Source organism: Theropithecus gelada, chromosome 5, assembly GCF_003255815.1.
Source record: "Theropithecus gelada isolate Dixy chromosome 5, Tgel_1.0, whole genome shotgun sequence".
NCBI classification, from domain to species: Eukaryota; Metazoa; Chordata; class Mammalia; order Primates; family Cercopithecidae; genus Theropithecus; species Theropithecus gelada.
Window position 1 is genome coordinate 138,115,224 of NC_037672.1, and position 18,028 is coordinate 138,133,251.

Sequence of the window (18,028 nt, forward strand, 5' to 3'; positions counted from 1 at the left end):
ACCGCCGACTTGTCTTGTTTTTGATGACCTTAGCAGATTTTGAGGCATACTGGTCATGTATTTTGTAGAATGTTCCTCAGTGTGGAGTTGTCTGGTGTTTTCGTCATGGTTCTTCCAGGATTACGGTATGGGTTTTTGGGAGGAAAACCCCAGCAACATTCTTATCACATCATATCAAGGCTACATACTTATGTATGTATCATTGTTGACGGTAACTTTGACAATCTGGCTGAGATAGTGTTTATTACGTATCTCTTCTGCAAAGGTGCTTTGTCGTTGTTGTTGTGGGTTTTTTTTGGATTCTTGCTCTGGGCTCAGGCTAGAGTGCAGTGGTGTGATCATGGCTTCCTGTATCCTCAAACTCTAGGGCTTAAGTGATCCTCCTGAGTAGCTGGGACTGCAGGTGCATGCCATCACACCAGCTATTTTATTTTATCATTATTTTTGTAGAGACAGGGTCTTGCTGTGTTGGTTAGGCTGGTCTCAAACTCCTGGCTGCAAGCAATCCTCCTGTCTGGGCCTCCCAAAGTGCAGGGATTACAGGCATGAGCCACCACACCAGACTTTTTTTTTTTTAATTTAAATTTAAATTTAAATATCTTTCACCTTATTTTACAGAGATAAAGACGGAAACCTGTCAGCTTGTTTTTTCAGATGAGGGATAATAATACATTATGGTGGTGAAGAGCAGCTTTTAGGAGACAGAAAACTTGGGTTAATGAGCAGTTTTGCCACTTACTGGCTGTGTGATTTGGGAAAGCTACTTCCTAAGCTTCATGATCAGAATTTGTAAAATGGGATACTAATAGTGCTTTCTTCAAAGGGTTATGTTAAGGGCCAAATGATATGATGCGTGCAAAGCACTTGCCCAGTGCCTGCTGCATAGTAAGCCCACAAATGTTCACTATGATTACACATGCTAATATGACAGCAGTGATGATAAGCACTATGCATTTATTTTAGTGTCACTGTTACTCTTCAGAGTCAGTAGCAGCAAGTCCTCAGCAGTCAATTCTTTCCATTAATATGCCAGTCTGGACTTGGTGTTTTGGGCTAAAAGGTTGAACCTCAAGCATCCATTCAGTTACTAGTTTAACGATGTTCCCTGAGCTCCTTCTAGGTGTGGCTGCAGCCCTGGGAGTCAGGTGGAGAGTGTCCAGATAGAGGTGAGTGGGAGATAGAGGTCAGGGTTGGTTCCTATGGGACCCTGTGGGTAAAGTATAAGGACAAGCTTGATTATTTCTTCTCTAGTCTCAAGCCATCAAACATTTTATAGGTGAAATTTAGTCTCCTCCAAGTTCATTACCATAAGATCAAAGTAGCCCAACTAAATAAACGATTTCACTTGTCCCTGCTTTCCTACTCTGATTTTAGTAGTTGTGCTATTGAGCTCTGAAGTGACTGGAATGGTGGTTTTCAAATTTTAGGGTGAGGCCAGGCATGGTGGCTCATGCCTATAAACCCAGCACTTTGGGAGGCTGAGGTGGGAGGATTGCTTGAGGCCAGGAGTTTGACACCAGCCTGTACAGTGAGACCCTGTTTCTAAAAAAAAAAAAAAAAAAATTAAATTAAAAATTAGTTGGGCATTGTGGTATGGTTCTATAGTCCCAGCTACTTGGGAGGCTAAGGCAGGAGGATCACCTGAGCCCAGGAGTTTGAGGCTGCGGTGATCTATAATCGTGCCACTGCACTCCAGCATGGGAAAAAGACTGAGACGCTGTCTCTAAAAACAGTAACACCTTCAAGGTGCGTTAGAATCACCTGTAGGGTTCCTTAGAACACTTTCCCTATATCTTGTACCAATTTTTTCTCATATCACCAATCTTTCTGCACCCTCTTCCTCACTGTGACTTGTTTCCTTATGTATTTTGAGCTTTTGATGGTGAGTTTATAGTCCTTCGAACTTGATTTGTGAGAATTCCTTTGAGACCTGGTTTAAGGAGTATTCCTCTAGTGAGGATATATGTATTCATTTCTACTAAACACTGAGTGTGACTATCAGTTTGCAATAACTTTAAATTTGTACTTTGGGATTTTAGGTCATACGAGTACTTGGATTCTGATACATGGCCCATGAGAAGGCTTGTCTGTGGTTAAGGCATCTCGGGGTGTTGGGGGAGACTTTATCTTTTTTCCCTTTTTACCTAGAACCAAGGCTAACCCTGGTGAACACTTACATCAATTCCTTCTGGTATGCATATATATTTTTTCTAGTTTACCCACTAAGGGTGTCAACTGTTTTGGGTACTGGCTTCGTGCTGGAGTCTCTGATTCTGAGCCTGAGCTTTGTCTCTGAGCTGGTCCTATAGGAGCAGCATATGCCCGTCTTGTGGCCTGTTTTTGTGTGGCCTTTCAGCTAAGAATGGCTTTTACATTTTTAAACTGTTGCTAAGAAACAACAACAATGAAGTAAGTGACAAATCATATGTGGCCCACAAAGCCCAAAATATTATCTTTAAAATTGTATCTTTACAGAAAAATATTGTGGACCCCTAGATCATGAGAGCTAAACATAGGCACCCAGGGCAAACTCTATTTCTGATGGTCCTGTTCCCCTCTGAATAGACTAGTAGTTTCTTACTGTTTCTGGTGTCCAAGAATTTCTCTGACATTCCTATCAGCTTAGCTCTTTGTCTTAAAGGAGGTTTTAATATTTTATCCATTGTTTTTAGGAGTTCTCTACTTAGAAGGTTCCTCTGACATTGAGCACCTCATAATATATGAAAAAGCATCCCCACCCTTTACTTCCTGTCGAGCAAGTCTCAGTGCCACAGCAGGGGCTCTAAGAAGGGAAGACGTTCTTGTGCACTGGCCTGTGAGCCGGTTTTAGGAAGTATGATAGAATTGAAATGGGAGAATTCCCTTGCACCCCTTCTCAAGACGTGTGACAGGAGTGCGGCTCTGTTTGGTGAGTTCAAACCCCTTTTATGGGAGGGGGATCATGCAGATGGTAGGTGCAGGAACCGGAGTGACTGCTTCGGGGCTCTGGCCCCATGGCAGTGTCTAGGGGTGGGTGTCTGCGACTCCCAAAGCCCAGGTGGGTGCATGTTACAGTGTGCTCTTTTAGTCTTGCCCTTCGTGGATGGCTTAAGGGTTAACCAGGTCAGTGGGCCTTCTGCCTTTTTGCAAGGGCAGGGGACCAGCATGACAGCTTTCTGTATCCTGAGCTCTTGTCCAGCCATCCCGAAAAATTGGGTCACACACGAACTTGAAGGATGAATGTGGGGGTTTTTTTCAGTGGTGGAGATGGCTGTCAGTGGAATGGATGGGGAGCTGGACAGGAGATGGAGGGGGAAGATGATCTTTCCTTGGAGTTTGACTGTCTAGCTGCTGATTCTCTGATCATCCCCAGCCAAACTTCTCCTGATGTTCCTTCTCTTCTCTCCCAGCTTAGGGTTTGGGATTTATATGGGCAGAGGACAGGGGGCGTGGTAGGCCAGAAGGCAACTTTTGGGTGCAAAAACAGGAATGTCCGTCCTTATTTAGGGCCGCAGGTATTCAGGCTTGAGGGTGGTACCTTTGCCGGGGAAATCACCCTCTTCTATCCAGTATTTCCATGACTAATTATATTTTGAAGGGGTGCGTCTAGAAAATAACACACATTGGGATCTCAAAATAATGAGCTTCCTTGCATAGCTAAAATTAGCATTCAGTGGGGACTCACCTTGTGGGTTGTGTGTGTGTGTGTGTGTGTGTGTGTGTGTGTTTGCCGGTGTCCCTGCTTATATACGATGGTTGCATCATTCTATTCTACTTCCAGACTACACTTGTTCCTGTTCAGGGAGTGTTTCCTGATTATACATAATCTTCCTACACATAAACTTTCATTTTTCTTTCTTCTTCTTTTTTTCATTTATAGAGACAGGGTTTTGTTCTGTCACCCAGGGTACAGTGGTGTGATCATAGCTCATTGCAACTTTGACATCCCTGGCTCGCTCGCCTCAAGCCATCCTCCAGCCTCAGCCTCCTGAGTAGATGGGACTACAGGCACATGCCACCATGCCTAGATAATTTTTTAATGTTTTTCTAGCGACAGGGCTCTCACTTTGTTGCCCAGGCTGGTCTCAAACTGCTTGCCTCAGGCAACCCTCCTGCCTTGGCCTCCCGAAGTGTTGGGATTACAGACACGAGCCACCATGCCCAGCAGCTTTTCTTGCTTTCCATTCCTGATGTTTTTGAGTGGTCAGGAGGTGCTTACCCGTTTATGAAAGCAGCATGGTGCTGCCCCTAGAACTCTGGCACTGGAGCCAGGAAAACCCAAGTTCTAGTCCTGAGTCTATCCCTCATTCATGTCCTCCCTTTTCTCCTCCTCCTTTTTGTTTCGAACAAAGGAGATAAAAAAGAGGGAAAGAAAACGTGATAAGAGGCAAATGGACTACCTTTAACTTTCCCTATCATAAAGGAAGCTCTGTGAGTCAGGTCCCGTGTGTGTTTGGGTCCTGGCATTATACCTGAATCTCAGGTAAAGGTCTCCTGAAATTAGACTTAACTGGGAGTTTTGCTGGCATAAAAAACATCAGGTCCAGGCCCAGAGTGATGTAATTTTATTCTCAGGTCTAACTCTATTGTATTCTTATATTCTCAAATTCACTTCTCTGCTCTCACATTTATTTATAGACATGGATACCATTGCCAAAGCTCTGAATTATGTTTTTCTCCTTAGAGATTTGAGACCCTTGGCTCCCATTAGATCTATAATATCAATGACAGCTGTGTTGTGTATACAGCTCTCATAGCAACCAAGTGCAGTTGCCCGCCAAGGAAACCTGGCTCTGCTTTCCCCCTTGCCTATTTAGTAAATGTCCTTAAGAACAAAGAAGGTGGGAATGTTAGAGGGAGGCACAGAGGGAGTGATTAGTTTAGGGGTTATGACTAATCAGGCATGTTCCCTTTGGGGGAGGGTGGGGCATGTCTTCCACAACAGGAAGGTCCGAAGGGATTGGGGCATTTAATTTGTACCTCCCTGTATGCCAGCAGGTATAGGCTACCACTGGTTGGAGATTTAGGATGGCACCTTCTTTTGCTAGGGTGCTGTGACTGAAAGCCAATGAGGGGAGATGCAATCACAGTGAGCAGAGGGTCCCCCTGGTGTCTTTGGTGGCACGGTGGAAAGGTCGTTGTCCCTGATTCGTCTCACAGCCAAGAGCAAAGATTTATAGTGAGACTTGATGGAGTCTGTCTACTACCTGTGAAGTGTGATGAAATAAGAGGTCAAGTTGCTTCTGTTGTTGGATCACTAAGAATGATGGAACTGGTGTTTTAAAATGTCTCATAAAGAGGAGACCTCTCTCTGTCACCTGAATTTCTTAATTGGCATTCACTCTTCTATAGATAGTAATTACCACAGAGCAAAAATAACTCATATTCTCCCCCCACCCTTTGTTCCCCAATTTGTTGCAATGCATTAGTAGCACTACTAACACTGGCTTCTAAAGAATTATTAGACTTAGAAAAGAACTAGGCCAGGCACAGTGGCTCACACCTGTAATGCCAGCACTTTGGGAGGCTGAGGCGAGCAGATTACTGGAGGTCAGGAGTTCAAGACCAGCCTGGCTAACATGGTGAAACCCCCTCTCTACTAAAATTCCAAAAAATAGCCGGGTGTGGTGGTGGGCGCCTGTAATCCCAACTCTTCCTCAGGAGGCTGAGTGCAGGAGAATTGCTTTTGAACCCAGGAGGCGGAGGTTGCAGTGAGCCGAGGTTGTGCCACTGCACTCCAGCCTGGGCAACAGAGCAAGACTCCATTTCAAAAAAAACAAAAACAAAACAACACAACAACAAAACCAGAACTAAAAATATACTTCTGTGTCTTCTGAATGATAGTTTAGCTTACAGTCCTCTAAATGTAGGTATTAACAGAATAAGAGTTGAGCGGCAAAGCTGACCCAGCTGGCCCGTTACAAAGCTCTGCGGAGCTTTCTTTTTCTTTTCTTTTCTTATTCTTTTTCTTTTTCTTTTTTTTTTTTTGCTACTTAATTTTATCAAAATCTAGGGTTGTAAACATTCCATTCTCAAAGGTATGAATATGCTGCATGACGTCTCAAAAGCTCACAGAGTGAAGTTTCTAGGTGGGATGGGGCCTCCGCCTTCAGGCACAGCATGATAGCAAGCCAGGCTGACGCCCAGTGCTCCCTGGCATGCGTGTGACCCTGGGAAGTGCCCAGTGATCTCTCTCCAGGTCATACCCACCCCAGGTGAAGCATGCCCCAGGCTAACACTGCCCACTGTGCATCACCTGACCTTCCCCTCGTCAACTAGGAGCAGGGACAAGAGAGGCAAGGGTCTGTGGAATAGGCAAGATTTACAGGAAATGATGTCTAGCAGCTTGTGTTTTTTTTTTTTTTTTTTTAAACTCCGAACACCAACATGTTCCACACAGTGGTCTCCAGTGTAGTGTGGAAAGACATAACCCTTGAAAAAAGGGAGTTTTATTGTCAATCAGCTGCAGGAAAAGCTGAATTATAGAGTTAAATCAGTGCCCTTACTGAATGAAGCCTTCTCAAAAGTTTTTAACAGTGGCCAGGCAGAGTGGCTCATGCCTGTAATCCCAGCGCTTTGGAAGGCCAAGGTGAGAGGATCACTTGAGGCCAGGAATTAAAGACTAGCCTGGACAACAAAATGAGACCCTGTCTCTACCAAAAAAAAAAAAAAAAAAGTTATTAATAGCTAATATGAATTGTATGAAGCCTTATGCCAACTTAATTGAACTTGGGAGCCTGCTGTAAATTCTAACACATCCCATCCCACAGAAACATTTCCTCATTTGGGGACTCCTGGTCTAGTGGAAAGATGATGGAAGTTGAAGTCGGGAGGGATGGTTTCCAGGTCCTGGGTAATAGCTTCATACCCACAGTGTCTGGGCAGATAAACATTGCAATAATGGAAGCATAAACAAAGTCTAAAGTGCCTTCTAATGTCGCATAGTCATGAATGTTCCCAACAATCCCCTTAGAATATCTTCCTGCCTACCAATTAAGCATAGACTGGCCCTGAGTAAAGCCTCCTGGGCACTAATGGTTTCCTTATCGACAGCAGCTCCAGGAGGCCACGGCACTCAATACTGTTTGCATTTTCTTTTTGCTAGCAAATTCTGTGCAATTAACAGCTCCTGCCTGGCCATGTCCAATCCTGGCTGCTCCTCAAGAGGATGTGTCAGGAGTCTCGGCTGGGCCAGGCGTGGGGGGCTAGGCCACACCCAAAGGCCTTCCAGGTTCCAGTAGCTGAGGCCACTGAATAGAGGGCCCTTCTCCTTTCCTGCCTTCTTTTTCCACCTTCCCAGGCCAGCAGGCTCCATCTTTTAAATTTGCTTCATGTTCCTTTGCGAATCCCAAGGAATTGCTATTTAAAATCTTTTAGAAATATACTAGTAAATAGAAAAAAGAAATCTGTCTGCCCCAGCCCATCTGGCGGGCCCCATGGTATAACTCTGCCTAGTATAAACCTGCCTGAGAGAGTCCATAAGCACAGTGCTCAGTTCTTGCCAGACAGCAACTCAAGCTCATTTCACAGCCATTCTTCTTCAGAATTGCTCACATCTCTTAATTAATTCCCTTAGAACAGCAGAGCTAAGAGAAGGTTGGTGCCTGCCACTTGACTTACCTGAGAAAAACAAGGAAGCTATTATTATCCTTGGTCTTTGGACATAATCATGATTTAACAATAAATATGATGTTTTAAAATCCATAGCACCACCTCTGCAACTCAGGGATAGGCAACAAAGTCAGGGAATACAGATGACACAAACACAAGCATCTGGTTCCATTTTATTAAAAAACAAAACCAAAAGAAATTTTGCAGTGAAATTTCCTGGAATTCACAACCCTCATTTTAAAATCTCTATAGTTGCAACATATTTTTTTAGCCAGTACATAAGAACACGATTGCACTTATTTACACAATAGTCTTCTATATAACAAAAATAACCATGTTGTAATGATTGAATGTTTCCAACTATCATCCTTGATTCATTGCTAGCCCATTATGAGACAAACTGATTATGCTCTCCAAGTACATAGAGAATAGAATAAAACAAAATAAAAGTCTGTGTCTCCTAATAGAAGACAAATTCCTTTAAAGACAGTTACTTTTTTTCTTCAATTTCTTTGTATTTCAAGAGAGATATAAAGTGCCTTGAAAGAAGTAGGGTATGTGCCTGAGGTGGGGAAGAAGGAAAGAAATTTATACAGAACAAATTAAAAAACTACACTGCCTTAACTAATCATCTAAATATGCACACAACTTTGTACAGATTAGTTTTGGGTAAAAAGGCTACATAATCCATTAGTACTTATTTCGGCAATTAAGAATTACCTAAAGTCCTGCAAATGTCATCAGGAGTGACAGTTTTTGTGATTTTGGGTCAGATGCTATATAAATCAAGGAAGCTCAGTCACACAGTCTGAATATGGAGAGGACAGACAATGCCGAGATGGCACCATCATCTACGATCTGCAGACTAGCCAGAAAAATCTCGTGGGGAAGATAAGTAGACTTCACCCCAACATCAATCATTTTACAACAAAAGCATTTTGTTGGAAGCATTTGTTTACAATAAAAGTAATTTGTGTTAGGATAGGAAAAAAAAAAGCCTTTGGAATTTCCTCTTGCTAGTAGGGTGAAGATTGATTTATGATGTCATGTCTGATTATTTATAATTGTAAATTCATTATTTGCAGACTTTTTTCTAGTGGGAAATAATGTGCTGTACAAAGTGGTTAAAATAAGTTGTTTCTTTTTCACATTTTTACAAGTGGCAATTGCTGGTTATGGTCTGCAGTCTACAAAACTGGGTATCACATATGTACTGCTTGAGAGTTTCCCCTGGAAACCAGAATAATCATCCTCCCAGCTCATGAACATTTTAAAGAACAATACCCCCCCCTTTTTTTTTCCAGAAAATGAATGGAATGTAACTTTTCACAAATACAAAATTACTTCATTTTCTAAATGTAAGGGACACCCCTCTATAAAAATAACAGACCCTCCCCACTCCCACCCCTACATCTCTTTCTAATTATAAAATGGTAGAACCATCTCAGATTACTAATGTGAAAGCAGGAAGTAAATATATTATGTACATGTACAAAACACATCACTATTTCACACCATTTACATTCATATGAAAGAAGTCCTTTTATTGATCTTCCTTTGCAATTTCACAAGAATAAAGTTGAGATAACTTACAACAACAAGCAGTCCTTTGCTTATAACCGCACAGACATTCTAGCCAGAGGCATCTTCTTTGCAGACACAGCAACATTATCTTTCAACATTTTGCAGAAGTAAGGGCTGCCGACAGTGAGAAGATCTGTGGGGTCTCCTTCAACTTTTTAGAGTTTGTGACATTCTTTCCTCATTTGATAAATGTAGACCAAATTCTCAACTACCGAAGAAATTGTATGATGAAAGGCAAGTAACTGGTTGTTGAATTCGTGACCCAAGTCAAATTAATTTGCTGAAAGAATAACTGCGATTATTCCAGCAGAGGGCACTCTGCCCCTTGCAATAACATCCTACTGAACAGTAAGTACCATAGATGCCAACACAAATTCAGACCAAAAAGTCCATGTATGTGTTAGTTCTTCAACTGCTCTACTATACCCATTAGTACCAGCAACAGTTTGGTATCTTCTTCAAAAGAGCAGGATATACTATATTTAGCTAGCTCTTATACATGAAAATTCTTTGGCTATTTAAAATCTTCACATTCTCAAAAAGAACAATATTCCGAGTTCAGTAAAGCGCTAGATTTGTCGGAAAGTTTTGAAGGAAAAGGGGACTAAACACTAGACTTCAAAGATGGTGTGGTACTAAGGCCACAATTCATTTTTTAGATTTCAGGATTTAGTAAGGTCAATCAAGAGTCTGCAAGAGAAAACCCCATAAGGTTTAATGGTTTCATTCAACCATGCAACCCACCTTCACTTTCATTTATGAGAACATTAGGAGAAAATTCAACTAGTCAATGGAAGAAACATGTGTTCATTTGGATGGTGATCAGTCTTTGGTTTATATAGCACACATGGTCCCCACATTTTCCCTGCTTCTCCAAGCCTGTCACTTCACTAAGGATAACAGACCACAGATACTCTGTCAAGCAATGACTTTGGGTAATTAAGCGACCTTCTCTAAGGATTTTTCTCCCTGTGTTCAGACATCGCAGACCTCTTAGTAGATGTGTATATTTTTGTTTTATCATTATCATCAGCAAATATTTATCAGGTGGCCATAGAGCAAATGGCTCTCTATTAAGTGCAAACTTCAGTAGTAGCACAGGATTAGAAGATCTTTGATCACTGAAATGCCTGAAAAAGTCACTTGATTATGAAGCACTCAAGACAGGTGAAGAGAGATGTGACTGAGCTCAGCAGGTTCTTGTAGAACAAGCAGGCTTGCAATCAAATTGCTCGATATTAAGGGGCCACGTCTAGCGTCTGGACTTGCTTCATTAGTTCTGGGATGCTAATTTAGTGTCAATAAAAGGCGTAGAGTGGAAGAGTGTGGCTATTGACCTGTGGCTGTTTAAAAATTAATGTTCCTATTACACAGGGTCTGGGGTTGGGTGAGGACAAAAGGAGGGAAAAGGAAGAGCTAAGAGATGATGAGAAACTCATATCAGCATCTTAAAATTAATTTATTTTTCAGGCAATCCGGACCTTCTTTGCCATCATGAGTGTTTTAACTCACGAATAGTTAATTCCTTCAAAACACAAACTCCCAAAAACCCAGGTCAGCTCTAAACCTAGGGATGAGCATTTATTTGGGGACAGCATGCACATTTTGTTAAGCACAGCAGCTTTCCAGCCCTGCTTTGACCAGCTTCCTGATCAGAGATCCTGCCATCCTCTTTTCTGACTTCCTGCAGGGTGACACTCCCATCCCATTTTAACTGCCAACATCAAATGTACTCATCCATACAATGGCATGGATGAGGGATCTCGGTGGCCAAGAGCACTGCATGAAGAACCATGCATCCCCACCTTAGGAGGGCAGTCTCTTTGTGTCTCTTTGTCAGTCTTCAGGAATTAGTGGCCCTCAGATCACTTACGATGAGCAAGCTCTAGTGCTAAGATGTTAGGAAGAATGGGCGTTCCAACAGGTACAGTATACAAGTTTTTCCAAGAAATTCTAACCCTGGGGGCTCAGGCGAATAAGGAGGGTCAAATGCTGAGGGTGGGAGAAAGCAGACCTAGACAGCATTCTGGAATTGTTGCTTTGCCATTATTTGCCCAGAAAATATTTATGGCAAGGAAGCCTGAAAACATGGCAATGGTTGTTAAGATGGGTTGTGATACAACTGGTGATACGAGAAGTGAAAATGAAACTGACTCTATTAGGGAGGACATTGGTTTATAGCAAACTGGTTTGCCTCATCAGAAGTGAATATGGATATTGCTACACAATAAAAAGAAGAAAAACACCAACGACAGTAACAATGGTAATCACGATAATGATAATAACTCTAGGTATAGAACCTCCAGTTTTTTTTTGTTCTGAAGGTTATTTCAGAGTTTCTTGCAAGAGAGAAAACAAATTAGAAATAAAAAGGGGAGAGAGAAGATGGGAAAATAATTGATGTATGTGTATACAAAGTAAGATATAGGCAGTCAGAGAAAAACAGATACAGACAGAAAAGGAAAAGAAATCTAAGTGAGAGAAAATATAAAAGTGCTACTGGAAATGCCTTAGTGGCCTGAGTACCAGAAAAGGCTGGGCTCTGGCTCCACAGAGGGAGTGACTCCATATCCTAGATTTTTTGAAAAAGTTTTGATTCAAGGATTTATTTTTAAGTCAGGGTGATATATTCACTGGATAACTCAATGTCATTTGATTTTTTATGCTCTGCAAAAATATCCATCTAAACAAAATTCATAAATAAGAAAGAATCCTATGTTAGATCACTGGCATTGATTTGGTTTTGAGAGTATGGTAGCCTCAGGGATGTCTGGGCAGTGACTGAAATGGCCACTGGGCATGGTGCTTTTTGAAACGACCAAACCCAGATATATGAATTTCCAGGATATTTCATGAGGGTGAAGGAAATGTTAAAAACAAGAAAATAAAACAAAAAAACCAAATGAACAGTTTTGGACAGAGCTTTGCCTCTATGATTCTGATCATTACCATGTGATGTCAAAAATGGGTAGGTACCTTTGACACTTTTAATTTTCTACCTTCTCCAGACTCTACCTCTCCCTGTGTAGATGACCAGAGTTGACACTCCTGGGGATATCAAGCCCCAGAGATTAAGTCAATGTTCAAAAGCTATATTCATAGTCAGGGCTCAGCTCTTCCAAAGGGACTAGCCGCACAGGAGGTAGCAGTTCCTAAAGGTAACCCTAAATTATTTTGAATGAATGCAAATGCTCCTTTTCTTCCCCATAGCATTGGGGTGGCAGGTGGATGCTGACTTGGAGTAAAATGCTGGCTGTTGGAGGTGGTCATAATTCACCAAGTAGAGGCTGGATGATCACAGGCCCCCAAAGATTCTTTTTCAATAAGGCCACATAAAGTCTTGCATTTGGAGTCAATACGTAATTTATCATTCTTTCCTCCCAAGTCCATGAGTTTTCACTAAGCTGTGGGACTGGGGGACACTGGGAAAGGACTTTCACCAACCATGAAGAAGAAGAAGGGGTTGAGGTAAAGTTGGGTGATTTCAGTCTGGAGTTCTCTCTGGCTCCTAAGTGCCACATATCAGTCCAAGGGTTTGCTGTAGAAGTGAGGGGTATAATTTTGTTTCAGCACCAAATCAGCATGGTTTGTGTGACTTTTAAGTAACAACTAGTCAGAGAAGTAGTAACAAATGGTCATGGACATCAGTGATATGGTTAGAAAGTTCAAGCAGGAATTTTAAAAAGGGTTGCCTGAATCTTTATTCACCACAAAGTAAATGAACCTCTGGGCCTCTCATTAGGCGACTTGGGTGGTGTCCAGTTCTCCCTGGAGGTAATTAAGGTTTTAACCTTCTTTTCTTTTGTAAGGGTCAGGGGATCTTGTGAGAATACTGGAGGAACTCTAGACCTGCATTGTCCAATTGGCAGCCACTAGCCACATGTGACTATCCAAATTGAGAGGTGCTGTGAGTGTAAAAGACACAATGGATTTAGAAGACTTAGTACACAAAAACATGTAAAACACGTCATTAATTTACATTACTGACATGTTGAAACAATATTAGTTTAAAGTACATGATTCAAATTATCTTTACCTGTTTCTTCTTACACTTTAAAATGTGGCTAGTAGAAAATTTAAAATTATGTCTGTGACTTGCATTATGTTTCTGTTGGACAGTGCTAGTCTAGACTCTTGCTACAGAAAAATGCACATCTGCTAATACACACACGTTTGCATTTGCTTCTACAGGGTACACACACCCTCTGACACTCATCTGTAGACTACTGGGTCTCCAGGTCAGAGTCTCTTGTTTGGGGGAGCTAAAGAAGGCTATAAGGAAGGGCTGTTCCCCTGTTCTCCTTTCTTCTGAAAGGGAAACTTTCTGGTTACGTTTTTTTTTTTCTTTTTTTCTTTTTTTAAAACTATCAAAGCTACAGGAAAATCCTCCAGAAACAAACCTTTGGTAAGTCGTGAATGGCAAAGGCTCAGGGGGTTTTGGGGTCAGATCTGCAAGCCTCGGGTTGGCCTTTGAGACCCCTCATCATCTATGAGGCATCCTGTAAGTGCAGCTGTGGCCAGGGCTTGCATATACAATCAATTCCTGATTCACCTAGTTCTTGGCAGGAAGAGAAAATACTCGTTAATCAGAGGACTAAACAATCCAAAGCGCATTCTCTCTGGGAATGGAATATAATTTATATTTCTGTTGCTGTTGAATTATCCTTCTAATTCCACTGGACTAAAGTTAATACCAGTAATACTAAAATTTGTTTTGGGGCAAAGTCGACTGAAGGAGGAGTCGGTGGCGCAAGCCTATGCTGACTGTGAAAAATAAACACCTTTGAGATCAAGAATCCCACAGTGAGAGCTAGGATTTGAAGGTATCCAGAGACTGCAAACTCTGTGACTAACAGTAATTTTTAAACAAGGCAAAGCAAACCAACTCCTACTTGGATTTAAAACTTCAATCATTTAGATTTTCATTCTCAGCAACACAGTTGTGTCAAGTCTCAAAGGCTGTTACTACATGGTACATGTCAGGTAACTCTACCTCCCCAAGCTATGAAGCCTGATTGCCACAAATCATAGCTATCTGCAAAAATGGGTCCTGCCTGTGAAAGGCTCATCGGTGGTCCTGCAGCTAGAGGAGCTTGGGGATTCATGCTGTTAAACCCTTCACTTTATAGATGGAGAAGCTGAGGCTTAGTAAAGCGTGTGGTTCATCTAGGATTCTCGATTCAGAGCTCTCTTCATTCTTTCCTGTCTCTTTTCCCACACACAGAGAGTGGATTTCATTACAGGAAGCGCTGGACTCCTACGGAGATGCGACCTTTCTGAGGGTAATAATCATTTGCCTTGCCTGTCTACTTATAAACCATCAAATAGGAAATTGGTAAAGGTGGTGAAAAAAGAGCAGCTAGTATTCTCCCTTGACCTGCACTCCATGTTTCAGCAGGCGGCAAGGATTTACAGCAGAACCAAACTCTTTTTGAATGAGTATTAGTCTAATGAGGTGGAAAAGCCCCCATCAATACATAAAAACAACTCAGTGAGAAAAGCTTTCTTTCCTAGTTAATCCAAGCCGTGGCCTGGTCTTTGCCAGCTGCGTAGAGATAAGGTGATCCGTCTGATTGTTCAGAGACGCTATCAGTGACCTTAGTCATCTCTGTGTCTGGATAGTCTGAATGTATTACAAAATTGCCCACTGAAAAAATAGCACATTTCTGTCATAGTTACAAAAAATGAATAAAAACAGAAACAGTTTAAAAATACCGTTGGGTTTCAGTATTTACTTGATACCTCTTTTCCCTTCCCTCTTACTTTGTCTATTTCAATCAGGATAAACTTGATTTAGCAAATTCTCATGCTGCATACTTTTCGGTTCAAATGATACAGCAAATCACACCTCATTCCTCACTAGGCATCTGGACATACTCAGGGAGCCCTGGGAAGCAATCTGCTAGGGATTCACCTAAATCCTTCCACATGGTCTGGTGAGATGCAACAGAAGTGTGTTGAAATTAAGGTAAAAGCTTGGTGCTACTGCAGCCCCCACCGTGTTTACCATTGGACTTAAAAATGATTGGCTTTTCTCTAAAGCCTCCATCTTTTACAGAATCCACTTACAGAGGTAAGAAAGAAACTGTTCTAGCCCAGGGGAAACCAATGCAACCGGCATTTTGTTTTCAATGGGAAGAAAATGTGGTATCTGGTTTTAAAACCAGCCCTACAACCACCAAAGACTGGATGCCTTGGAGGGGACTTCTGAGTTTAGAATTTCAGCCAAAGACTGTAAGACCCAGAAGAATGGAACGGCTTCCCTAGAGCTCCCTTCTCATGTCACGTGGGCCCTTAATCAAGCCTGGCAAGTGGAAGCCAGTGTGATGTGGCTTAAAATAACCAGCAGTGGCCTCAGCCGATTTAGAGCTTAGTGTTGGGGTCTCTGGCAGCTGGGATTTTTAAAGGCCCACTTAGAAGAACTTAGATTCTTAATGAAAGCTGGCCTTAGTCCATTTCAGGGTGCGGAGGCACTTCTCAAAGCCATGCACACTTCATGCTGAGAGGCCAAGACCCCATATCTCAGAGATGGCACACAAACTGATCATAGCAGGAACTGGTGCTTCTAAACAGAAATCTATACAAAAGCTGCAGTGAATCAAAGGAAAAACAAAGGAACAGATGGAAAGTAAACTACAAATAATCTTTTAAAAATTGCCAAAGAAATCAAACAACATGCCAAAAACAAGAACAATAAGACATGGAAAGAATTGAAATGAAACTAAGAAATCCTAAAGGTGGCCTTTCAGTCTGTTTTAGGAGCTTCTGAAGTGTATGTCTACATGGACATGGGAGTGGAAATCAGCTTTTAAATTCCCAGCTGCCAAGGCCACAGACTGCCGTACAGATGGAGAAACTGCATCCTGATTGACAAGACTTTGGATATTGCTTTTCGTCAGCATTCTTGAACAGAGCGCCCTGGAGTTGCCAAGGTGATCTGGAGGTGTGTGTGTGCCTGGTCCAAGTCTTGGAGCACTCCTCCCTTCCTTTCCCTTGGGTCCTACTATCTCTTTTCTTCTGGATTTGTCATTTCAAGATTTCACCTCTTCACAGTCCTGGTCAGTGGAAAGTTCTACATCAGACAGTCCAACCTCCATTGCCATGATCAAGGAGATGTCAGAATCGCTGCTTACAGCTGGCTCCTGCTCACCTGGGAGGAGAAAGCAAAGTTCACAGTGAACACTGAGCTATGTCTTTGCATGCTGGTTATTTCAGTACAATTGCCTGTAATAATATTTCTTTAAAGGCCAAGAGAAGGTATTAGAAAAATTGGGTATTCCGTAAAAACTCTAGTTAAAGCCTCATCTCACATGGGTCAAAAAGTTAAATGCAAACAAAAGAAACTAGAAGAATAAAATATATCATCTAAGGATATGTCTAAGTAGGAAAATATATATCTACTATAAGTAGGGCAAGAAATTCTATTTAGAAAAGTAATTGGGCAATTCACAGAAGAAAAGATTTTTACATATGCGTAACATTTAAAAATGTTTAACACATGTAAAATAAAATCAAAAGGCATATCAAACTCAGGAATTTGCAAAAAATTTCACAAAGGTTTCTATTCTTAACATATAGGAAGTTTTCAAATCAATAAGAAAACCAGTTCTATAGAAAAATGGACAAAGGCTACCATTACACAATTCATGGAAGAGTGTAATGTAAATGACCGATAAATATAAGGTAAAAATAAGATATCCTTTTTTGTCTATGTAATCTTCACTCTTTAAAAAAGATAATATTACAGTTAAGGGTACATTGAGGTAGGTAGGTACATGATATATTGCATATAGAACTGTAGAATTTTCACCCAGTAATTGCATTTCCAGGATGTATTATAGAGAAGTAACTGGAGATGCAAAACTACTCAATTAAGCATTATTTACAGTAGCAAAACATTGCAAGTAACTTAAAGTCCAACAACAGAGAATATCTGAATAAACCTATTACTTTTAAAGGACAATCTTGTTATAACCATTAAAATGACGTTTTCAAATAATTTGTAGTTACATGAGAAAATGTTCACAGTATACTGTTAAGTGAGAACAGAAATATTTAAAGCTTTGTATGCAATGGGGTCAACAGAGAAAGTTAAATGGAAGCAAGGAAACCAAAAATGCTAACGAGAGTCATGTCTGGGGTTGGGATTTATGTTCATTTTCTTTTAACTTTTTTTTTTCAGTTCTCCCAAATACTCTTCAATGAACATATATCACTTACTCATTCAAGACCTATCTACTGTGTCCCTACTGCACACTAAGGATTATGCTAGAGGCTATGGATATAGCGGAGAGCAAGACAATCCCTATCCTCAAGGAGCTTAGTGTCTGGTGGGAAGGTTGACCGTTCACTAGGCAATTACAACACAATGAGATAAGCACCAGGATGGAAGATGTACCGGGTATTACAGAAGCAGGTAAGAGGGCTATGTAACCATATACTGGGTGCAATGTCTGAGTCCTAAAGGATAATCTGTATTATAGTCAGGTGAATAAGAAGAAATAATCTTTTAAGCAATAGCATGTGCAGATGGCTGGAGGTGATAGGGAGCTGTGGGCAGGCAGATATCAGAGGGTTTTTAATTTGACTGGAATGCAGAGTCAAGCTAGGGAATATGGACAGAGGAGGCCAGAGAGCTGAGCTGCATAAAGGCAGCTTTCAACCCCAAAGGTCTTATACTTTCTCTTACTTTGCAGAAGAAATATGCAATTAAAAAAACCAACAAAAATGTCTAAGTACTAAAGAATAATAATGGTTATAATACTTCTGTTCTGATAATCACTAATGTAATTTTTTCATGTTGTGACACAGTTAAGAAAAATACCTGAGTTTCACGAAGGACAGTGAATTCCTA

At 41.3% G+C, this 18,028-nt stretch overlaps 1 protein-coding gene across 1 annotated transcript in view; it reads right to left on the reverse strand.

Moving 5' to 3' along the window:
• Positions 1 to 9,107: 9,107 nt before the first annotated feature.
• The window catches only part of RNF150 (ring finger protein 150), a 274,592-nt gene continuing 265,671 nt past the window's right edge, over positions 9,108 to 18,028 (reverse strand). The window contains exon 7 of the mRNA XM_025386561.1: positions 9,108 to 16,324. Coding sequence (XP_025242346.1) covers positions 16,206 to 16,324 — 119 coding nt within the window. The 3' untranslated portion in view covers positions 9,108 to 16,205. The remainder of the gene's footprint in view (positions 16,325 to 18,028) is intronic.